Raw genomic sequence first — 16817 nt, 5'->3', positions numbered from 1 at the left:
TCTCAACTACAACTGTAGCTCTCTGGAGAAGATTAGAGTAAGATGAGAAAAATGAATTGCACCTCCTCTTCCTTCCATTCTTCCTCTACTTCAAATGCTCAGGCCTAAGACTACCCACTCCATCCCCCCTTCCTTCCTCCCTCCCTATAGTGTGAAACTATCACTGACTGACGAGAATCAGATACGACCGCTTGAAATATGAAACAGTATGAAACAGTTAACCAGACACAAAGCCAGCACTGTTTTGAAAACTGAAAGTAGTTTTTCTTTGGGAGGAGAAAGAAAAGCATCTTATAAATATTGAAGCATCTGGTCTCTGTGGGAGTCGTTGTGGACCGCACGGCTCAGCGCGACAGTTTTTCCGCCTGTATTTCTCCTTCAAACACATAAACAAATCTGCTAATTCATTCCAAAGGCAGCCGCAGCCCAAACAAAACAAAACAAAAGGGGCTGTATTTTGTGTATCTGTCGAGGCCTCTCAAAAGAATACAACTCCCAGAGTTCTCGTTAAACACGGGGAAGGCTCATGAATATTGCATGGCTCTCTTAGCCATGTTTACACTGACCTCGTTTCTCACTGTATACACCATGAAGATGACAGGAGAGAACATAGACCACACTCCCGCCATGAGCACATATTACCTCACTGTAGGTGAGTGAGAAGACACCAGTCAGAGGATGTTACGGGGAGTCACAGTGGAAGAGACCACAATGCCTTCTGAGGTCTGGAAGAATAATTGTATTTTTATTTAACCTTTATTTAACTAGGCAAGTCAGTTAAGGACAAATTCTTATTTACAATGATGAACTTCTTAACTATCTTCTTAAGATGATTGTCGCTAGGCAACCGAGCTAGCTAGCTATCTATATTAAACATGTTCAATTGCTTTCATTAGCTTATTTTCTCTCTGCCTTGAGTTTAAGACAAAGGTTCAGCTATCTTGGAATTAAGAATATTTCCAAATATTTTCTCACAATGAAATATAGGAAGAAACTTAAGAACATTTTCAAGAACTTTATTGAGGAATAGCAACTTTCATGAATGTATTTTTAAGTATAAAGTTAAGGAAAAAATGGCATTCAAGTATACGTTTCTTCTTAAGAAGATTTTGTGAATTCGGGCCCAGGCCAAGAGGGACCACCGTGACCTTACAGAACCCATAGCTGTCTGTGAGAGAAACTCTTTTACATTCCTTCTCTGTGAACATCCTTCGCTCTGTAGGATAGGGGGCCAGCTGATCATTTTCTGAAAGAGACGTAACCCTCCCCAGAGGAGAGACGTAACCCTCCCATGAGAAAGAGATAGAGAGATGTGGAAAGGGAGTGTGAGCGTTTGGGCTTATGAGAGACGCTTTGAGGACACCTCTTAATGCTTGCCGCAAACATGAGTGTTTTTTGTTCCAGACTGAATTGAAGGCTTTGGTGTGCATTATTCACAGCCAATATCCATCTCAGCCTCTCCTCTCACGGAAATGCCTGGCTTGCATATCGTCCTATTAAATTTTGATCACTTGTGGAGGGGAGAGATCAGAGACTGGCTTTTACATTTTTCATATTCTGCTTAAACCCCACTACAGTTACGTGACAACAAAGAGAAATGTGGTAGTCAATAGATGATTTGTCCCTAATCCAAATTTCCAACAAAATTGTGAGTTGAGAGTAAAGATCTCATGATGGGCTGTTTGTTGAAGAAGAGTATTGAGAGTACCCTCAACCAAGTATCCTCTGAACAACATTAGCGTACCTCTCTGTTTGGACAGACACAGCAGAGAGAGAGAGACAAATAATTATGCAATTTGGCAGATTCAAACAGCACACAAGGTTGGATTATACACGGACAGAATGAGAAAAATCCATAGCGAAAGAGAGAGGGATAGTGAGAAAGAGCCAGACAGAGGTATGAAAAAATCCCCAGAATGGCGTGTTACCCCACTCCTCCCCATCCCTCCCTCCTTGAAGAGAAGGCCCTGGCTTGTCTGACTGAAGGCATGTTACTAATGCCTGTTTAACTCTGGTTCTAGGTCACCATGAGATAAACACACTTTATTCAGCTTCGCCAAACCCCGGTCATTAGACAGTGGCAGTCCCCATTCATGGTGTGCATTCACGGGCCCTGGCCCAGGGATTCACTAACACAGGGGGCAGAGGGGATCCTAATATACTGGGACTGCCTGCCAAGGGGACACCGCACGGGGACACATTCCAACACGGACTGTGCCTCTCTACCCTTGTTTAATCGACTCCTAACTATGGATGCACGATATATCGGTGAACATATCGGAATAGGACGATATTAGCTAAAAATGCCAACATAAGTATCGGCCGATGTCTAGTTTAACGCCGAAGTTAAAAACCGATGTCAAAGCTACCGTGCTTACCTATATAACGTAGCTACACATGCAACCTAGCCCACAATGTCTGCTGTGTGGATCGAGCAGTCAACAAGTCCAGCAGTCATTTGAAAGAGTAAGAACATTTCAGTGAGACAACTCAAAGGGCGAAATCCATTAAAGCCAGGATAATGGAATTCATTGCCCTTGACAATCAACTGTTCTCTGTCGTGGGTGATGTTGGCTTTCGCTGACTGGTCGAGCACCAGTACACACTACCAAGTGCGCTATTTTTCAGATGTTGCCCTACCGGAGTTACACAGTAATAGCGTCACTGCTATTAGTTTCACAACATACATACTATGGAACGCCGTTTGGGTCTTTGCGTGTCAAAAAAGATACAGTAGCACTGTCAAAGCTGTACAAAAAAGTCTGCAAAGACCGGCCACGAACGATGTGTTCCCAATACCGCGTTGGTAATAAAGCAAAATTTGTTTTATTACTTCTGGGATAGCTATCTTTAGCTTAGTACCTAGCTAGCACCAATACAACCAGCCTAAAAACAATAACCAGTAGAAACTGCAGTCATTTTCATTATTCTTAGCAATGATTTAGGAATCCTTGTGAGTATTTGCTAGGTTGCAACTTGTTGTTTGCTTATTGAAATTGAACTTCAGTTCATGAAAATAAATAGCTAGCCAGCTACTTAACCCTGTTGCCCAAAGCTAACGTTATAACCAGCCAGCTAGCCTCATCTGGCTAGTGAGGCTCGACCGGACCGGGTTATGTGTTGTGAAGCTAGCCACAATAAGGATTAGGCACAATCGTGTAACTTGCGGTTTGCCTTCAAAATAAAAGTATGTCTTTGACAGTGATGCAAATTAATACAAATAGTATAATTATGCCATACTTTTACCTTGAAGGCTAAGCGCAAAGTCCACTATTGTGGCTAATCCTTATTGTGGCTAGCTTCACATAGATGGGTCTGACCACCATTATTGAAATAAGAACAGTCTTACAAATTAGGGTTATTTTAGATGATGACACCTAGCTATATAGTTAGCTAGCTAACTATAGCTACTGAAACAGATGTCGTGTTATTTGACACGTCAAATAGTGTTATTTGACATGTATCTTTTTTGACACGCAAAGACCCAAACAGCGTTACATAGAATTCCTGGCTGATAATGAAACGACTGAACAAATGAACCAAGAAACAGCACAGCAAGTAAGTGAAAGAAATAGGTTTTGATTATGTTTTACTGGTAGTGGGGACATACGTAAATGCCATTTTTGGTCAGTGTGGTGTGTGTGTGAGTGTAACCTTTATTTAACTAGGCAAGTCAGTTAAGACCAAATTCTTATTTACAATGACGGCCCGGACGACGCTGCGCCAATTGTGCGCCACCCTTTGGGACTCCCAATCACGGCCGGATGTGATACAGCCTGGATTCAAACCAGGGACTGTAGTGATGCCTCTTGCACTGAGATGCAGTGCCTTAGACCACTGCGTCCATGTGTGTGTGTTAACTATTTAACTGTACTAGAACGCTTAAAAGGCAGCTAAAATTTAAAATATTGGTTATCGGTATCAGGTTTTTTTGGCAAGGAAAATATCGGATACCGTTATCGGCCCAAAAAAATCATATGGATGCATCACTACTCCTAACTTTTCATATGATTATGAGGATCGTTTTCAGTGTCAATTGAAATATCAATAGAAGGGGAACTAGGAGGTGTCTCAGCAGTTGTCTTTAGCTAGGGCAAATTAGATTAATAAAAATGTCACACATTACCCAATCTACATGGCCTATTGAACTACAACTCCCCATTACAATCATTACCTTAAACCATAGCAAGAAATAAACGAAAACCTACAAATATGGATCCACTAGAAATGACCAAGAATTACTCGAAAATGACCAAAACAACGGGTATTTCTCTGCCTTTATCAAAGCTATATTTCTAGAAAAGATCGATATCCTCCTCTATCTCCTGCAGGGCACCCCCTGTTGGTGTCAGAGCCCCAGCGGTGAGATGTAGAGCGGAGTAGTTACGGCAAGGCGAAGCCCAGACAGACACACACACACACAGAGTGATTTAGTGTGTCAGAGAGCTGCCAGCCCCTCCCCTCTCCTTTCCCTCTCCTCCCAAATGTCAACGCTCATCACGTACATTTCCATCTACCCATAAACAGCTCCCATTTACTCACATAACAGCCTTCAGAGTTCTACCTTCACTTCACAGGACACTTCCCCCCAGAACAGACGAGTCCAAGAAGAAGCACTCACTCCCTCCCTCCTTCCTCTGTCCCGCTCTCCCTCCTTCCCTCTCCTACACAACTGCTCTGTGTCTGTTGTTCCAGTAGGATTCCTGAGAAACCAGAGGTTGGTGAGATGCTGTCGGTAAAACCTTCCTTAGATTAGATGATCAAATCACATACAACTGGTGTAGAATTCACCGTGAAATGCTTGCTTACGAAGCCTTCCCAACAATGCAGAGTTAAAATATATAAACAGTAACACAAGAGTGGAGCAATATAAAGGGAGTACCAGTACCAGAGCAATGGGCAAAGGTGTGAGGTATTTGAGGTAGATAAAGTGCATTTAGAAAGAATTCAGACCCCTTGACTTTTTCCACATTTTGTTACGTTACAGCCTTATTCTAAAATGGATTAAATAAAACATTTTCCTTAACAATCTATAACCCATAATGACAAAGCGAAAACAGGTTTTTAGAAGTTTTTGCTAATTTATTAACGATAAAAAACATAAATACCTTATTTACATAAGTATTCAGACCCTTTGCTATGGGACTTGAAATTGAGCTCAGGTGCAGCCCGTTTCCATTGATCATCCTTGAGATGTTTCTACAACTTGATTGGAGTCCACCTGTGGTAAATTCAATTGATTGAACATTATTTGGAAAGACACACACCTGTCTATATAAAGCCCCACAGAGCAAAGACCAACCCATGAGGTTGAAGGAATTGTCCGTAGAGCTCCGAGCCAAGATTGAGTCGAGGCACAGATCTGGGAGGTACCAAAAAATGTCTGCAGCATTGAAGGTCCCCAAAAACACAGTGGCCTCCCTCATTCCTAAATGGAAGAAGTTTGGAACCACCAAGACTTTTAATAAAGCTGGCTGCCCGGCCAAACTGAGCAATCAGGGGAGAAGGGCCTTTGTCAGGGAGGTGACCAAGAACCCGATGGTCACTCTGAAAGAGCTCCAGAGTTCCTCTGTGAAGATGGGAGAACCTTCCAGTAGGACAACCATCTCTGCAGCACCCCACCAATCAGACCTTTATGGTAGAGTGGCCAGATGGAAGCCACACCTCAGTAAAAGGCACATGAAAGCCCACTTGGAGCTGGCCAAAAGGCACCTAAAGGACTCTCAGACCACGAGGAACAAGATTCTCTGGTCTGATGAAACCGAGATTGAACTCTTTGGCCTGAATGCTAAGCATCACGTCTGGAGGAAACCTGGCACCATCCCTATGATGAAGCATGGTGGTGGCAGCATCATGCTTTGGGGACGTTTTTCAATGGCAGGGACTGGGAGACTAGTCAGGACCGAGGGAAAGATGAATGGAGCAAATTACAGAGAGATAAAAACTTGCCCCAGAGCGCACAGGATCTCAGACTGGGGCGAAAATTCACCTTCCAACAGAACAATGACCCTAAGCACACAGCCAAGACAACGCAGGAGTGGCTTCGGGACACATCTCTGAATGTCCTTGAGTGGTCCAGCCAGAGCCCTGTATTGAACCCAATCAAACGTCTCTGGAGAAACCTGAAATAGCTGTGCAGAGACGCTCCCCATCCAACCTGACAGAGCTTGCGAGGATCTGCAGAGAAGAATGGGAGAAACTCCCCAAATACAGGTGTGCCAAGCTTCTCGCATCATACCCAAGAAGAGGCTGTACTCGCTACCAAAGGTGCTTCAACAAAGTACTTTAAAGGGTCTGAATACTTATGTAAATGTGATATTTCAGTTATATTTGCAAAATTTTCTAAAAACCTGTTTTCGTTTTATCATTATGAGATATTGTGCATAGATTGATGAGGGGAAAAAAACATTTAAATACATTTTAGAATAAGGCTGTATTGTAACAAAATGTGGAAAAAGTCAAGGGGTCTGAATACTTTCCGAATAGACCGTACGTACACGAGGTATTTGAGGTAGATACGTGAAGGCAGGGTAAAGTGACTAGGCATCAGGATAGATAATAATAAGAATGTGTGTGTGTGTGTGTCTGTGTGCGTAAAGCGTATGTACGTGTGTTTGTGTTGTGTCGGTATGCGTGCGTGTGTTATGTGTGTATGTGCATATGTAGTGTATATGAATGTGTGTGGGTTTTCTGTGGGAGTGTCAATGTAGTGTGTATGAGTGAGTGTTTATATGGTGTGTGTGTGTATATGTAGTCTAGTGTACATAGATAGGGTCAGTGCAGATTGTTTGGGTACCATTAATTTACTATTTAGCAGTCTGGCTATTTAGCAGTCTTACGTATGGCTTGGGGGTAGAAGCTGTCTCGGGAGCCTGTTGGGCCAAGAGCCGATGCTCCGGTACCGTTTGCTGGACGGTAGCCGAGTGAACAGTCTATGGCTAGGTTGGCTGGAGTCTTTGGCAATTTTTCGTGCCTTCCTCTGACACCGCCTGATATAGAGGTCCTGGATGGCAGGGAGCTCGGCACCAGTCATGCACTGGTCTGTCCACACCACCTTCTGTAGCATTTTGTGGTCAAGAACAAGTGACGTGCATTCGCTATACCAAGCGTGATGCAGCTAGTCAAGATGCTCTCGATGGTGCAGCTGTAGAACTTTTTGAGGATCTGAGGGCCCATGCCAAATCTTTTCAGCCTCCTGAGGGGGAAGAGGCGCTGCAGTGCCCTCTCCACGACTGTGCGGGTGTGTGTGGACCATGTTAATTCCTTAGTCTGTTGTATTATTCACGGTTGAGCCAGACAGAGTCTAGTACTCAAGTACAATTTGAGAAGGTCTGGTCACACAAATTTCCTAAGTGGCAAAGGTCCAGATGGATATAGTCATTTATCAGCGTAGTAACAAACCCCTAACTCGCAACCCATGTGACCCCAAACTGTTTATACCCCTCTTGTTGGCGGAGAGAACATTTTGCAGTTTTATAGGTCATTTCCCGCAATTCTACACATTTTGCTTGGGGCAGAGAATTGTTTTGATGTTTTAAAGCTTATTTCCTGCGGCCTTGTGAAGTAAGCATTTCACGGTAAGGTCTACACCTGCTGTATTCGGCGACTGTGACAAATACTATTTGATTTGATGTGATTTGTTCCTCATCCTCATGTTGGCTAATGGCTGCTCCCTGTCAATCAAGCGATACCCTGGGGAGTCCTGCTCCAGAGAGGATAATGAAGATTGTCAGATTGCAGCATAGTTGAACTCTAATGGTGTGGCAAATTGTTGTGAAAACACTGATTACATGTTAATAATGGCCATTACTGCAAAGACACACGTCAGAGGCTGAGGAACCTGTTTCATACCGAGGGAACATTTTAGAAAATGGAGAATGAGTGTGTATGTGCATGTGCATATGTGGATAAGTGTGTTGGTGTCATTGTACATATACAGTGCATTCGGAAAGTATTCAGACCCCTTGCCTTTTTCCACATTTCATTATTGTAAAATGGATTCAATCGTTTTCCTCCCCTCTTCAATCTACACACAATACCCCATAATGACAAAGCAAAAACAGTTTTTAGACATTTTTTCAAAATAAAATGAAATAAAATGGAAATATCACATTTACATAAGTATTCAGACCCTTTACTTAGTACTTTGTTGAAGTACTTTTGGCAGATATTACAGCCTCGAATCTTGTTGGATATGACGCTACAAGCTTGGCACACCTGTATTTGGGGATTTTCTCTCCATTCTTCTCTGCAGATCCTCTCAAGCTCTGTCAGGTTGGATGGGGAGCATTGCTGCACAGCTATTTTCAGGTCTCTCCAGAGATGTTTGATCGGGTTCAAGTCTGGGCTCTGGCCGGGCCACTCAAGGACATTCAGAGACGTCCCGAAGCCACTCCTGCGTTGTCTTGGCTGTGTGGTTAGGGTCATTGTCCTGTTGGAAGGTGGACCTTCACCCCAGTCTGAGGTCCTGTGCGCTCTGGAACAGGTTTTCATCAAGGTTCTCTAAGTACTTTGCTCCGTTCATCTTTCCCTCGATCCTGACAAGTCTCCCAGTCCATGCCGCTGAAAAACAAACAACCACCACCATGCTTCATCATAGAGATGGTGCCAGGTTTCCTCCAGACGTGACGCTTGGCATTCAAGCCAAAGAGTTCAATCTTGGTTTCATCAGACCAGATAATCTTGTTTCTCATTGTCTGAGAGTCTTTAGCTGCCTTTTGGCAAACTCCAAGGGGGCTGTCATGTGCCTTTTACTGAGGACTCGCTTCCGTCTGGCCACTCTACCATAAAGGCCTGATTGGTGGGGTGCTGCAGAGATGGTTGTCCTTCTGGAAGGTTCTTCCATCTCCACAGAGGAACTCTAGAGCTCTGTCAGCGTGACCATCTGGTTCTTGGTCACCTCCCTGACCAAGGCTCCTCTCCCCCGATAGCCCAGTTTGGCTGGGCGGCCAGCTCTAGGAAGAGTCTTGGTGGTTCCAAACTTCTTCCATTTAAGAATGAGGGAGGCCACTGTGTTCTTGGGGACCTTCAATGCTGCAGAAATGTTTTGTTACCATTCCCCAGATCTGTGCCTCGACACAATCCTGTCTCGGAGCTCTACGGACAATTCCTTCGACCCCGGGGTTGGTTTTTGCTCTGACATGCACTGTCAACTGTGGGACCTTACATTGACAGATGTGTGCCTTTCCAAATAATGTCAAATCAATTGAATTTACCACAGGTGGACTCCAATCAAGTTGTAGAAACATCTGAAGGATGATCAATGGAAACAGGAAGCACCTGAGCTCAATTTCGCGGGTCATAGCAAAGGGTCTGAATACTTGTGTAAATAAGGTATTTCTAAACACTTCTAAGAACCTGTTTTCACTTTGTCATTATGGGGTATTGTGTGTAGATTGAGGGGGATTTTTAAAAATGTAATCCATTTTAGAATAAGGCTGTAACGTAACAAAATGTGGAAAAAGTCAAGCGGTCTGAATACTTTACGAATGCACTGTATGTGTGTGTGTAAACGGCTCCTGCTCTTCAGGACAGAGTACAGGGTGAACAGTACATACGGTGTAGTGACTCACCGAGTTGGATGGCATGCCCAGGTTGGTCTCGATGTAGGTCTCTGTCTTGGGTTCCACAGCGAGCTCTGCCTCCAGGATCTTCTCCACGGGCATGTCCTCGTTGACGCTGCTGGTGGACTCCACCTCGTTCTCACTGCGCTCTTTGGCCCGCTGGCGCTCCTCCTGGACGGCTGTGTGTAACAAAACTGGTTCCGGTCACTACTGCTGCTGCGGTGTTGTCTAGTGTGTGCGGTGTTTGTGTGTGTGTGTACATATGTAAATAGTGCGTGTGTATCATTAGTATTACATTAAGTGTGATATAAAGACCGAGGTAACAGATCTACACTGAAATATGTGAGTCCCCATAATTACAGGACACATGAATAGAGACATGACAGGAAATACAGTAGAGTGTAGACACAACATATGCAAACGCTTCATACAAGGACCCTCTCTCCTGCTGTGTCTCAATGTAGAGCACAATAACAAACAACAAGCTCCTTTCATGACCACCATATATTGACACATTAATAATGGATGTGGTATGAGTCCTCATTTACGCCCTGCATGTTTACCACAGACACTGTGACAGAATGGCTTTGACAGACTGACTGGCGCACAGACACACACGTCAATGGGGTCTTTGTGTAAAATAATGTTGTTTTTAGTCTGTCCAGTAAATAACAGTCTCACTAAGTCTCTGTGTAAAGCGGGGCCTTGTTGGATCTGCTGTGTGATTGGCTTGGCAGGGAGACACAGGAAGTGGTTTGTGTGCTGAGCAGACACCGAGGCTCACTGTGGCCGAGGCAACCCTAACCGCACCTCCACCCAGAGAGGCGTATGTGTGCTCATATGAGACCGTAAGGGGAGGCGGTTGCTATGCGCTGCCTCTGGGTTTCAACCCATTTCTTCCCTCTCCTCTTCCCAATAAACGTAAACACTCCCCCACACACACACATCTGCACACACACACATCTGCACACACACACACATCTACACACACACACACATCTGCACACACACACACACACACACACACATCTACACACACACATCTACAGACACACACACACACACACACACACACATCTACACACACACATCTGCACACACACACATCTGCACACACACACACACACACACATCTACACACACACACACATCTGCACACACACACACACACACATCTACACACACACATCTACACACACACACACACACACATCTACACACACACACACACACACATCTACACACACACACATCTGCACACACACACACACACACACACACACACACACACACACACACACACACACACACACACACACACACACACACACACACACACACACACACATCTACACACACACATCTACACACACACACACACACACACACACACATCTGCACACACATACATCTGCACACACACACATCTACACACACACACACATCTACACACACACACACACACATCTGCACACACACACATCTGCACACACCTACACACACACACACATCTACACACGCACACACACACACACACACACACACACACACACACACACACACACACACACACACACACACACACACACACACACACACACACACACACACACACACACACACACATGCACACGAATGAAGACACTTCATATTCTTTATTTTCTTTCTTCTTCCTTCCTATTCCAAGTGCTGAATCACAGGGGTGGGGGTTCTGGGAAGGGGAGAACAGGGAGAGAAGAGGAGGGGAGGAGGAGGGGGGACAAGGGGCCCCACTTTAGAGGAACTGCTGTCTGGCGGTGGAGGTCAGCCCAAGGGTAGAATAGTTGTGCTGGAGTCAGAGAGAGGTGAGGAGGGCTGAAATCATGTTAGCTTTATTTCCCCCTTCCCCTGACTGGGAGAGCATCAATTCATTTAATCCTGTTTTTCTGCGGATTCGCTCAGCCTTTTGGACTACCGCTGCCTTGCTCTCCCCCTGCCTCAGGCTACAGGGGGGCTTAGGCAGCACAGTGAGGTGAAAGGCAGTAAATGATAATATCCTTGAACGGAGGTTGAGCCCTATGATGATATAAATAAGAGTGAATGGGGGTAGGGAGGGAGGGATGAGGGGTGCATGCTGAGGTCAAGACAAATTGGCCCGAGAAAGAAAAGCTCTTATCTACTTATCATAGACTCTCTTGTTTTCTCTTTTCCTTTGCTTTGGTTTTGTTCTGTGTCTGATACTCATTGGTTAAGGGTGGGATGAACATCTGCATGTTGGTCTACGATCAGTTTTGTATTGTTTTGCCTGGTGCAGTGGTTCATATTCAGAACAGGGAAAGCTGATCCTAGAACAACATCAAGTGATTTCTGATATGGAAGGGGACTGTGTGCTTCTGATTATGCACCTTACTAACTGGAATACCACATTGTGTCACGTTGTGTCATTGTGTCTAAAGCCATACTATTTAATGACTGAACTTAGCAGTTAAAATAGTATTCCAGATCAATATTTCACCTTAGAGAGTGATGACGCGGTTCTGATGGAGAGAGCTAGTGTGTCATCCACTCTCTGCTTCCTACAGGAAGTGTGAACAAGTGTGCTAAGAGTGCTAATGTCCTCCTCTCTTATGAAGTGCTAAAACAACCTCTTCCATTTTCTCTCCCTCTCTTGTGGTAAATCAGTGCTCTTCAAGTGAAATCAGAAATTCTTCATCATGTCTGCCTATGAAGGCAACCAATCACTGAAACATTCTCAAGCTAGTCTTGTCAATGAAAGAGCCCTGATATGAATCACCTGTAATAAAGACTTCCATTTTCCATTAGCTGCTTATTTCAATCTTGAACGCCTCTGAGGAAGTCAGTAATTCTACATGCACAATGTGAGTCCTCTGCAATTACTGCTCCTCATTCAATAGTAATGAAGAGGCAGATGAGTTGAGCTCTCATTATCACACAAGTGATCTCAACACACTTCAAGTTCTTTACATGAGGAGCTGAATGATTCCTGACACAGAGGGAAGGTTGAAGTGATTCTGTGTGTGTGTGTGTGTGTGTGTGTGTGTGTGTGTGTGTGTGTGTGTGTGTGTGTGTGTGTGTGTGTGTGTGTGTGTGTGTGTGTGTGTGTGTGTGTGTGTGTGTGTGTGTGTGTGTGTGTGTATGTGTGTGTGTGAGAGAGAGAGAGGGATAGAGAGAGAGAAATAGAAAGATAGACAGAGAGATAGATAGAGAGAGAGAGAGAGAGTACAGACAGGCAGAGAGAGAGAGAGTGAGATAGAGATAGAGAGAGAGATAGTACAGAGAGAGAGAGAGAGAGAGAGAGAGATAGAGAGAGAGAGAGAGATAGTACAGACAGGCAGAGAGAGAGAGAGAGAGAGAGAGAGAGAGAGAGAGAGAGAGAGTGTGTGTAAGAGAGAGAGATAGTACAGACAGGCAGAGAGAGTGAGAGAGAGATAGAGAGAGAGATAGTACAGACAGGCAGAGAGAGAGAGAGAGAGAGTGTGAGAGAGAGAGAGAGATAGTACAGACAGGCAGAGAGAGAGAGAGAGAGAGTGAGAGAGAGATAGAGAGGAGAGAGAGATAGTACAGACAGGCAGAGAGAGAGAGAGAGAGAGAGAGAGAGAGAGAGAGAGAGAGAGAGAGAGAGAGAGAGAGAGAGAGAGAGAGAGAGAGAGAGAGAGAGAGAGAGAGAGATAGTACAGACAAGCAGAGAGAGAGAGTACAGACAGGCAGAGAGAGGGTAGATAGGCCTTTATCCTCAACGGCATGTGCTGTACCTTCTCTCTTCATTCCACAGGCCAGACACTTCTGGTAGCGACAGTACTGGCAGCGGTTGCGCTGGCGCTTGTCGATCAGACAGTCCTTGTTGTCGCGGCAGGTGTAGGTCAGGTCCTTCCTCACTGTCCTCTTGAAGAAGCCTTTACAGCCCTCACAGCTGTACACTCCATAATGTTTACCTGGGGACAGACACGTCATTTTAAATTTAAAAAGTACATAGAGAGTGGCTATTAGACATTTAAGACACATTTCCCACGCACATATCCTCAGTCTCTTATTGGGGATAATAAAGGAAAAATTAAATTGATTACATACTGTTTGGACAATAACAGAAGGGTGAAAATGGTGACTATAAGCGTAATGTATGTTACTATGTTATGACATTGTGCTGTTCTGATGAACAGCGTTTGTGAAGATCACTAACCTCTAAGTGTCTGTCTGATATTTGTCTGATATTAACCATCTCCTCCACATCCTGTCTGATATTCTGTCTGATATTAACCATCTCCTCCACATCCTGTCTGATATTAACCATCTCCTCCACATCCTGTCTGATATTTTGTCTGATATAAACCATCTCCTCCACATCCTGTCTGATATTAACCATCTCCTCCACATCCTGTCTGATATTAACCATCTCCTCCACATCCTGTCTGATACTTTGTCTGATATAAACCATCTCCTCCACATCCTGTCTGATATTCTGTCTGATATTAACCATCTCCTCCACATCCTGTCTGATATTAACCATCTCCTCCACATCCTGTCTGATATTAACCATCTCCTCCACATCCTGTCTGATACAAGCCAAAGTGCAGTAGAGTAAAACACTTCCTCTCCCTGATGCTGCAGACACCACAGCCGCTTTCATTCCTCGTTAACCCAGCTAAGAGAATGTATGAGGTGTGTTAAGTATCTACGGCGTATATGAGTCAGGCTTTCAGTGTGAGTGTGTGTGTGTGTGTGTGTGTGTGCGTGTGTGTGGACTCACGTGAAATGGTGATGACCATGGTGGTATTGCAGTCGCCACAGATGACACAGACGTGTCAGTGGTGTGTGTGTGTTTGGGTGCATGCATGACTGTAACCTTAGGGCACCTACTGTACCTGAGGAGCGGTCTCCGCAGATGGCACAGATGTGTTTGGTGAGGGAGAGAGGCATGCACCCCGGCGAGGTCTGGGCGGACACCTTCATCACCCCGTTGAGACCCAGCGGGGGCTTGATGTCCTCCGAGCTGCTGACCGAGTTCATTTGGGAGTTCAGCTGGAACATCAACACACACAAACACAGGAACAGACAGGTCACAACGCCACTCTGACACTGACACTCAGAATGTCATCCACACACTTCATCAGATTACACAGCTGAAATGGCAATGCGATGCAGTGTGGTTACTTTACGTCATCAACCAGGGGCAGCTCTGTTTTCTGCAAGATAATGATTACAGCAAGATTAGGCATAGACTAGGGAGAGTAGACCTCAGCACACAGAAAACAGAAATGGCTGAGTATGTATCCATGCAGCTGAGCTGATTGGGAGGTTTAAGCTAACTACAGTTTGGCTGTAGTTCCAGTAGCAGCCTAGCAGGCTTTCTCCCTCTACTCCCTTGCCTGTGTTTCATATCTAAAACCTGTCGCTGCTAGATCCTGCACCACTTAACCCGAGGAGTTCTTTAATTCATGCTCTCAACAATCCCCCTAGCCTCCAAATGCTCAGCGCTAGCATAACTTCAATGCAACATTTAGCAGTACAGCAGAATAAAGGGCCAGCGTTTGTTTTAGCAAGAGAGAGTGTTCTAAGTAAGAACTTGAAAGGTTCTCCTCCAGTGCATTAGGGAGGGGCACGGTTATTTCAATATTACAATATCCAAACGTACGTTAGTTGTTGATCATGTGTGAGTATTCATTTTTTATGGCAAAAAAATATGTCTATTTTAACAAAGAAAATATTTTTTCTAAATTCAATTAAAAAGACAGATAGCCTTCACCACAGATTATAGTTTGTTGTTTTTGTTGGCCAATCAAATGGGCAAATATCTCCATGTGTAGCAAGTGAAGTGAGAGATCACTAATGGAAATAAAAGTACGGAATTAAAAGTTCAAACATCCATCCCTACAGTGCACTCAGCTCTGCTGTGAAACTGAGCTTCAATAATGTTTATGTGAAAACCCCCTCTCCAACTGTGTAGCTTCACATGGAGAACTAAGAGACACTAATCAACTATGCTGTGCTGTTATAGTGGAGTTACGAAGAAGCTCAATTACCACTCAACAATAATTCATTGATATAGGCAGAACTAGCTAGCTATCCAACCATTTGTACAGCTATGGAAAAAACAGAGCCATGTCTGTGTCAGCACGCTCTAAAAACCATGATGTCAAAATGACCAAAATAGAAGCAAAAAGTACAAATAATTCACTTTGGAAAAACTGGAAATGAAAGGGACTGAATGTGCAGATTTTTTTAATGGAAACATTTAAGAACTCTATAGATTCTACAGCCAACAGAAAATAGTATATAAACAGTATGACAGTGGTCATATTACTGTAGTATTACCAAGTGATGTATTTCTTTAACAACAACAATGCCATCCTTTCACAATCAACACCTATCCTGGTGTTGACGTTATGCCAGACAGGGGGAGACTTGCTAGACTGCTTGCTAGACTGGGGTACAGGGGATACTGTGGGTTCACATGTCCTAGCTAGCTAGCATATGTCTTAATTGAGTTACTGCACACTGTAAAGACACATGTCTAACAGAGCAAATGCTAATCACACTAAATATCTTAAGGCATAGAAACACAGACAGTGTTTGTAGAGTGAGAGAGAAGAAGATGAAAGAAACAGGTTGTATTCAAGATATAATGATGAAAATAACACGACGCTGCAGTTCATGCTAGCCTTTCGAACCCTTCTTCAGGTGATTTTCCAAAGCGCTGTCAAGGACTAATTAGTATACTGTCCATGTTTCCATATTAACTATACACAAAGAGAAACATATCCCCTTTCTTTCTGACATGGCCACAGGGCACACACAGATGTACAGTGGTATGTTGACAGGCCGCACACACCTACTTGATTTAGCTGTGCTGTACACACAGGACACCCACACACCAAGGGTCAAATGAGCAGCAGCAAACTACCAAAGCCTCATCATACATACTGTACACTTATACTGTAAATGCTTTCACACATGTTCACATACATGTGCACACATCTACACACACACACACACATGCAATCTGATTGGACTGACTTCCTTCTTGGCAGAAAATTGGATCTAATTTAATCATTGTCATATTGCGACTGAAACTCAAGGCTATAGAAATTGATATAATGTGTATTATTGAGCTTATTCTACAAAGACAATAGATGACATTGAAGACGTCATGTGTAGTGCCATAATTCAGATACACTACTTCATTTACATAGATAGAACTCAATGTATATCTACTGATGATGTTAAATCAGGTTTCCTTGATATTACGAAAGGTGTCCC

At 44.0% G+C, this 16817-nt stretch overlaps 1 protein-coding gene across 5 annotated transcripts in view; it reads right to left on the bottom strand.

Moving 5' to 3' along the window:
* LOC120021279 (retinoic acid receptor RXR-alpha-A-like) overlaps nt 1–16817 on the bottom strand; it is a 154425-nt gene that overhangs the window by 32160 nt on the left and 105448 nt on the right. For 2 of the 5 annotated variants that reach the window (XM_038964961.1, XM_038964956.1), the window contains 3 exons: nt 14423–14588; nt 13316–13495; nt 9573–9757 (listed from right to left, as the gene is read on the bottom strand). In XM_038964961.1, coding sequence (XP_038820889.1) covers nt 9573–9757; nt 13316–13495; nt 14423–14588 — 531 coding nt within the window. The remainder of the gene's footprint in view (nt 1–9572; nt 9758–13315; nt 13496–14422; nt 14589–16817) is intronic. The other 3 variants (XM_038964958.1, XM_038964957.1, XM_038964959.1) reach the window with 3 other exon arrangements.

This window comes from Salvelinus namaycush, chromosome 26 (genome assembly GCF_016432855.1).
Source record: "Salvelinus namaycush isolate Seneca chromosome 26, SaNama_1.0, whole genome shotgun sequence".
Taxonomy (NCBI): domain Eukaryota; kingdom Metazoa; phylum Chordata; class Actinopteri; order Salmoniformes; family Salmonidae; genus Salvelinus; species Salvelinus namaycush.
The sequence above is the reverse complement of the archived record's forward strand: the minus strand, read 5'-3'. Positions and strand labels throughout refer to the sequence as shown.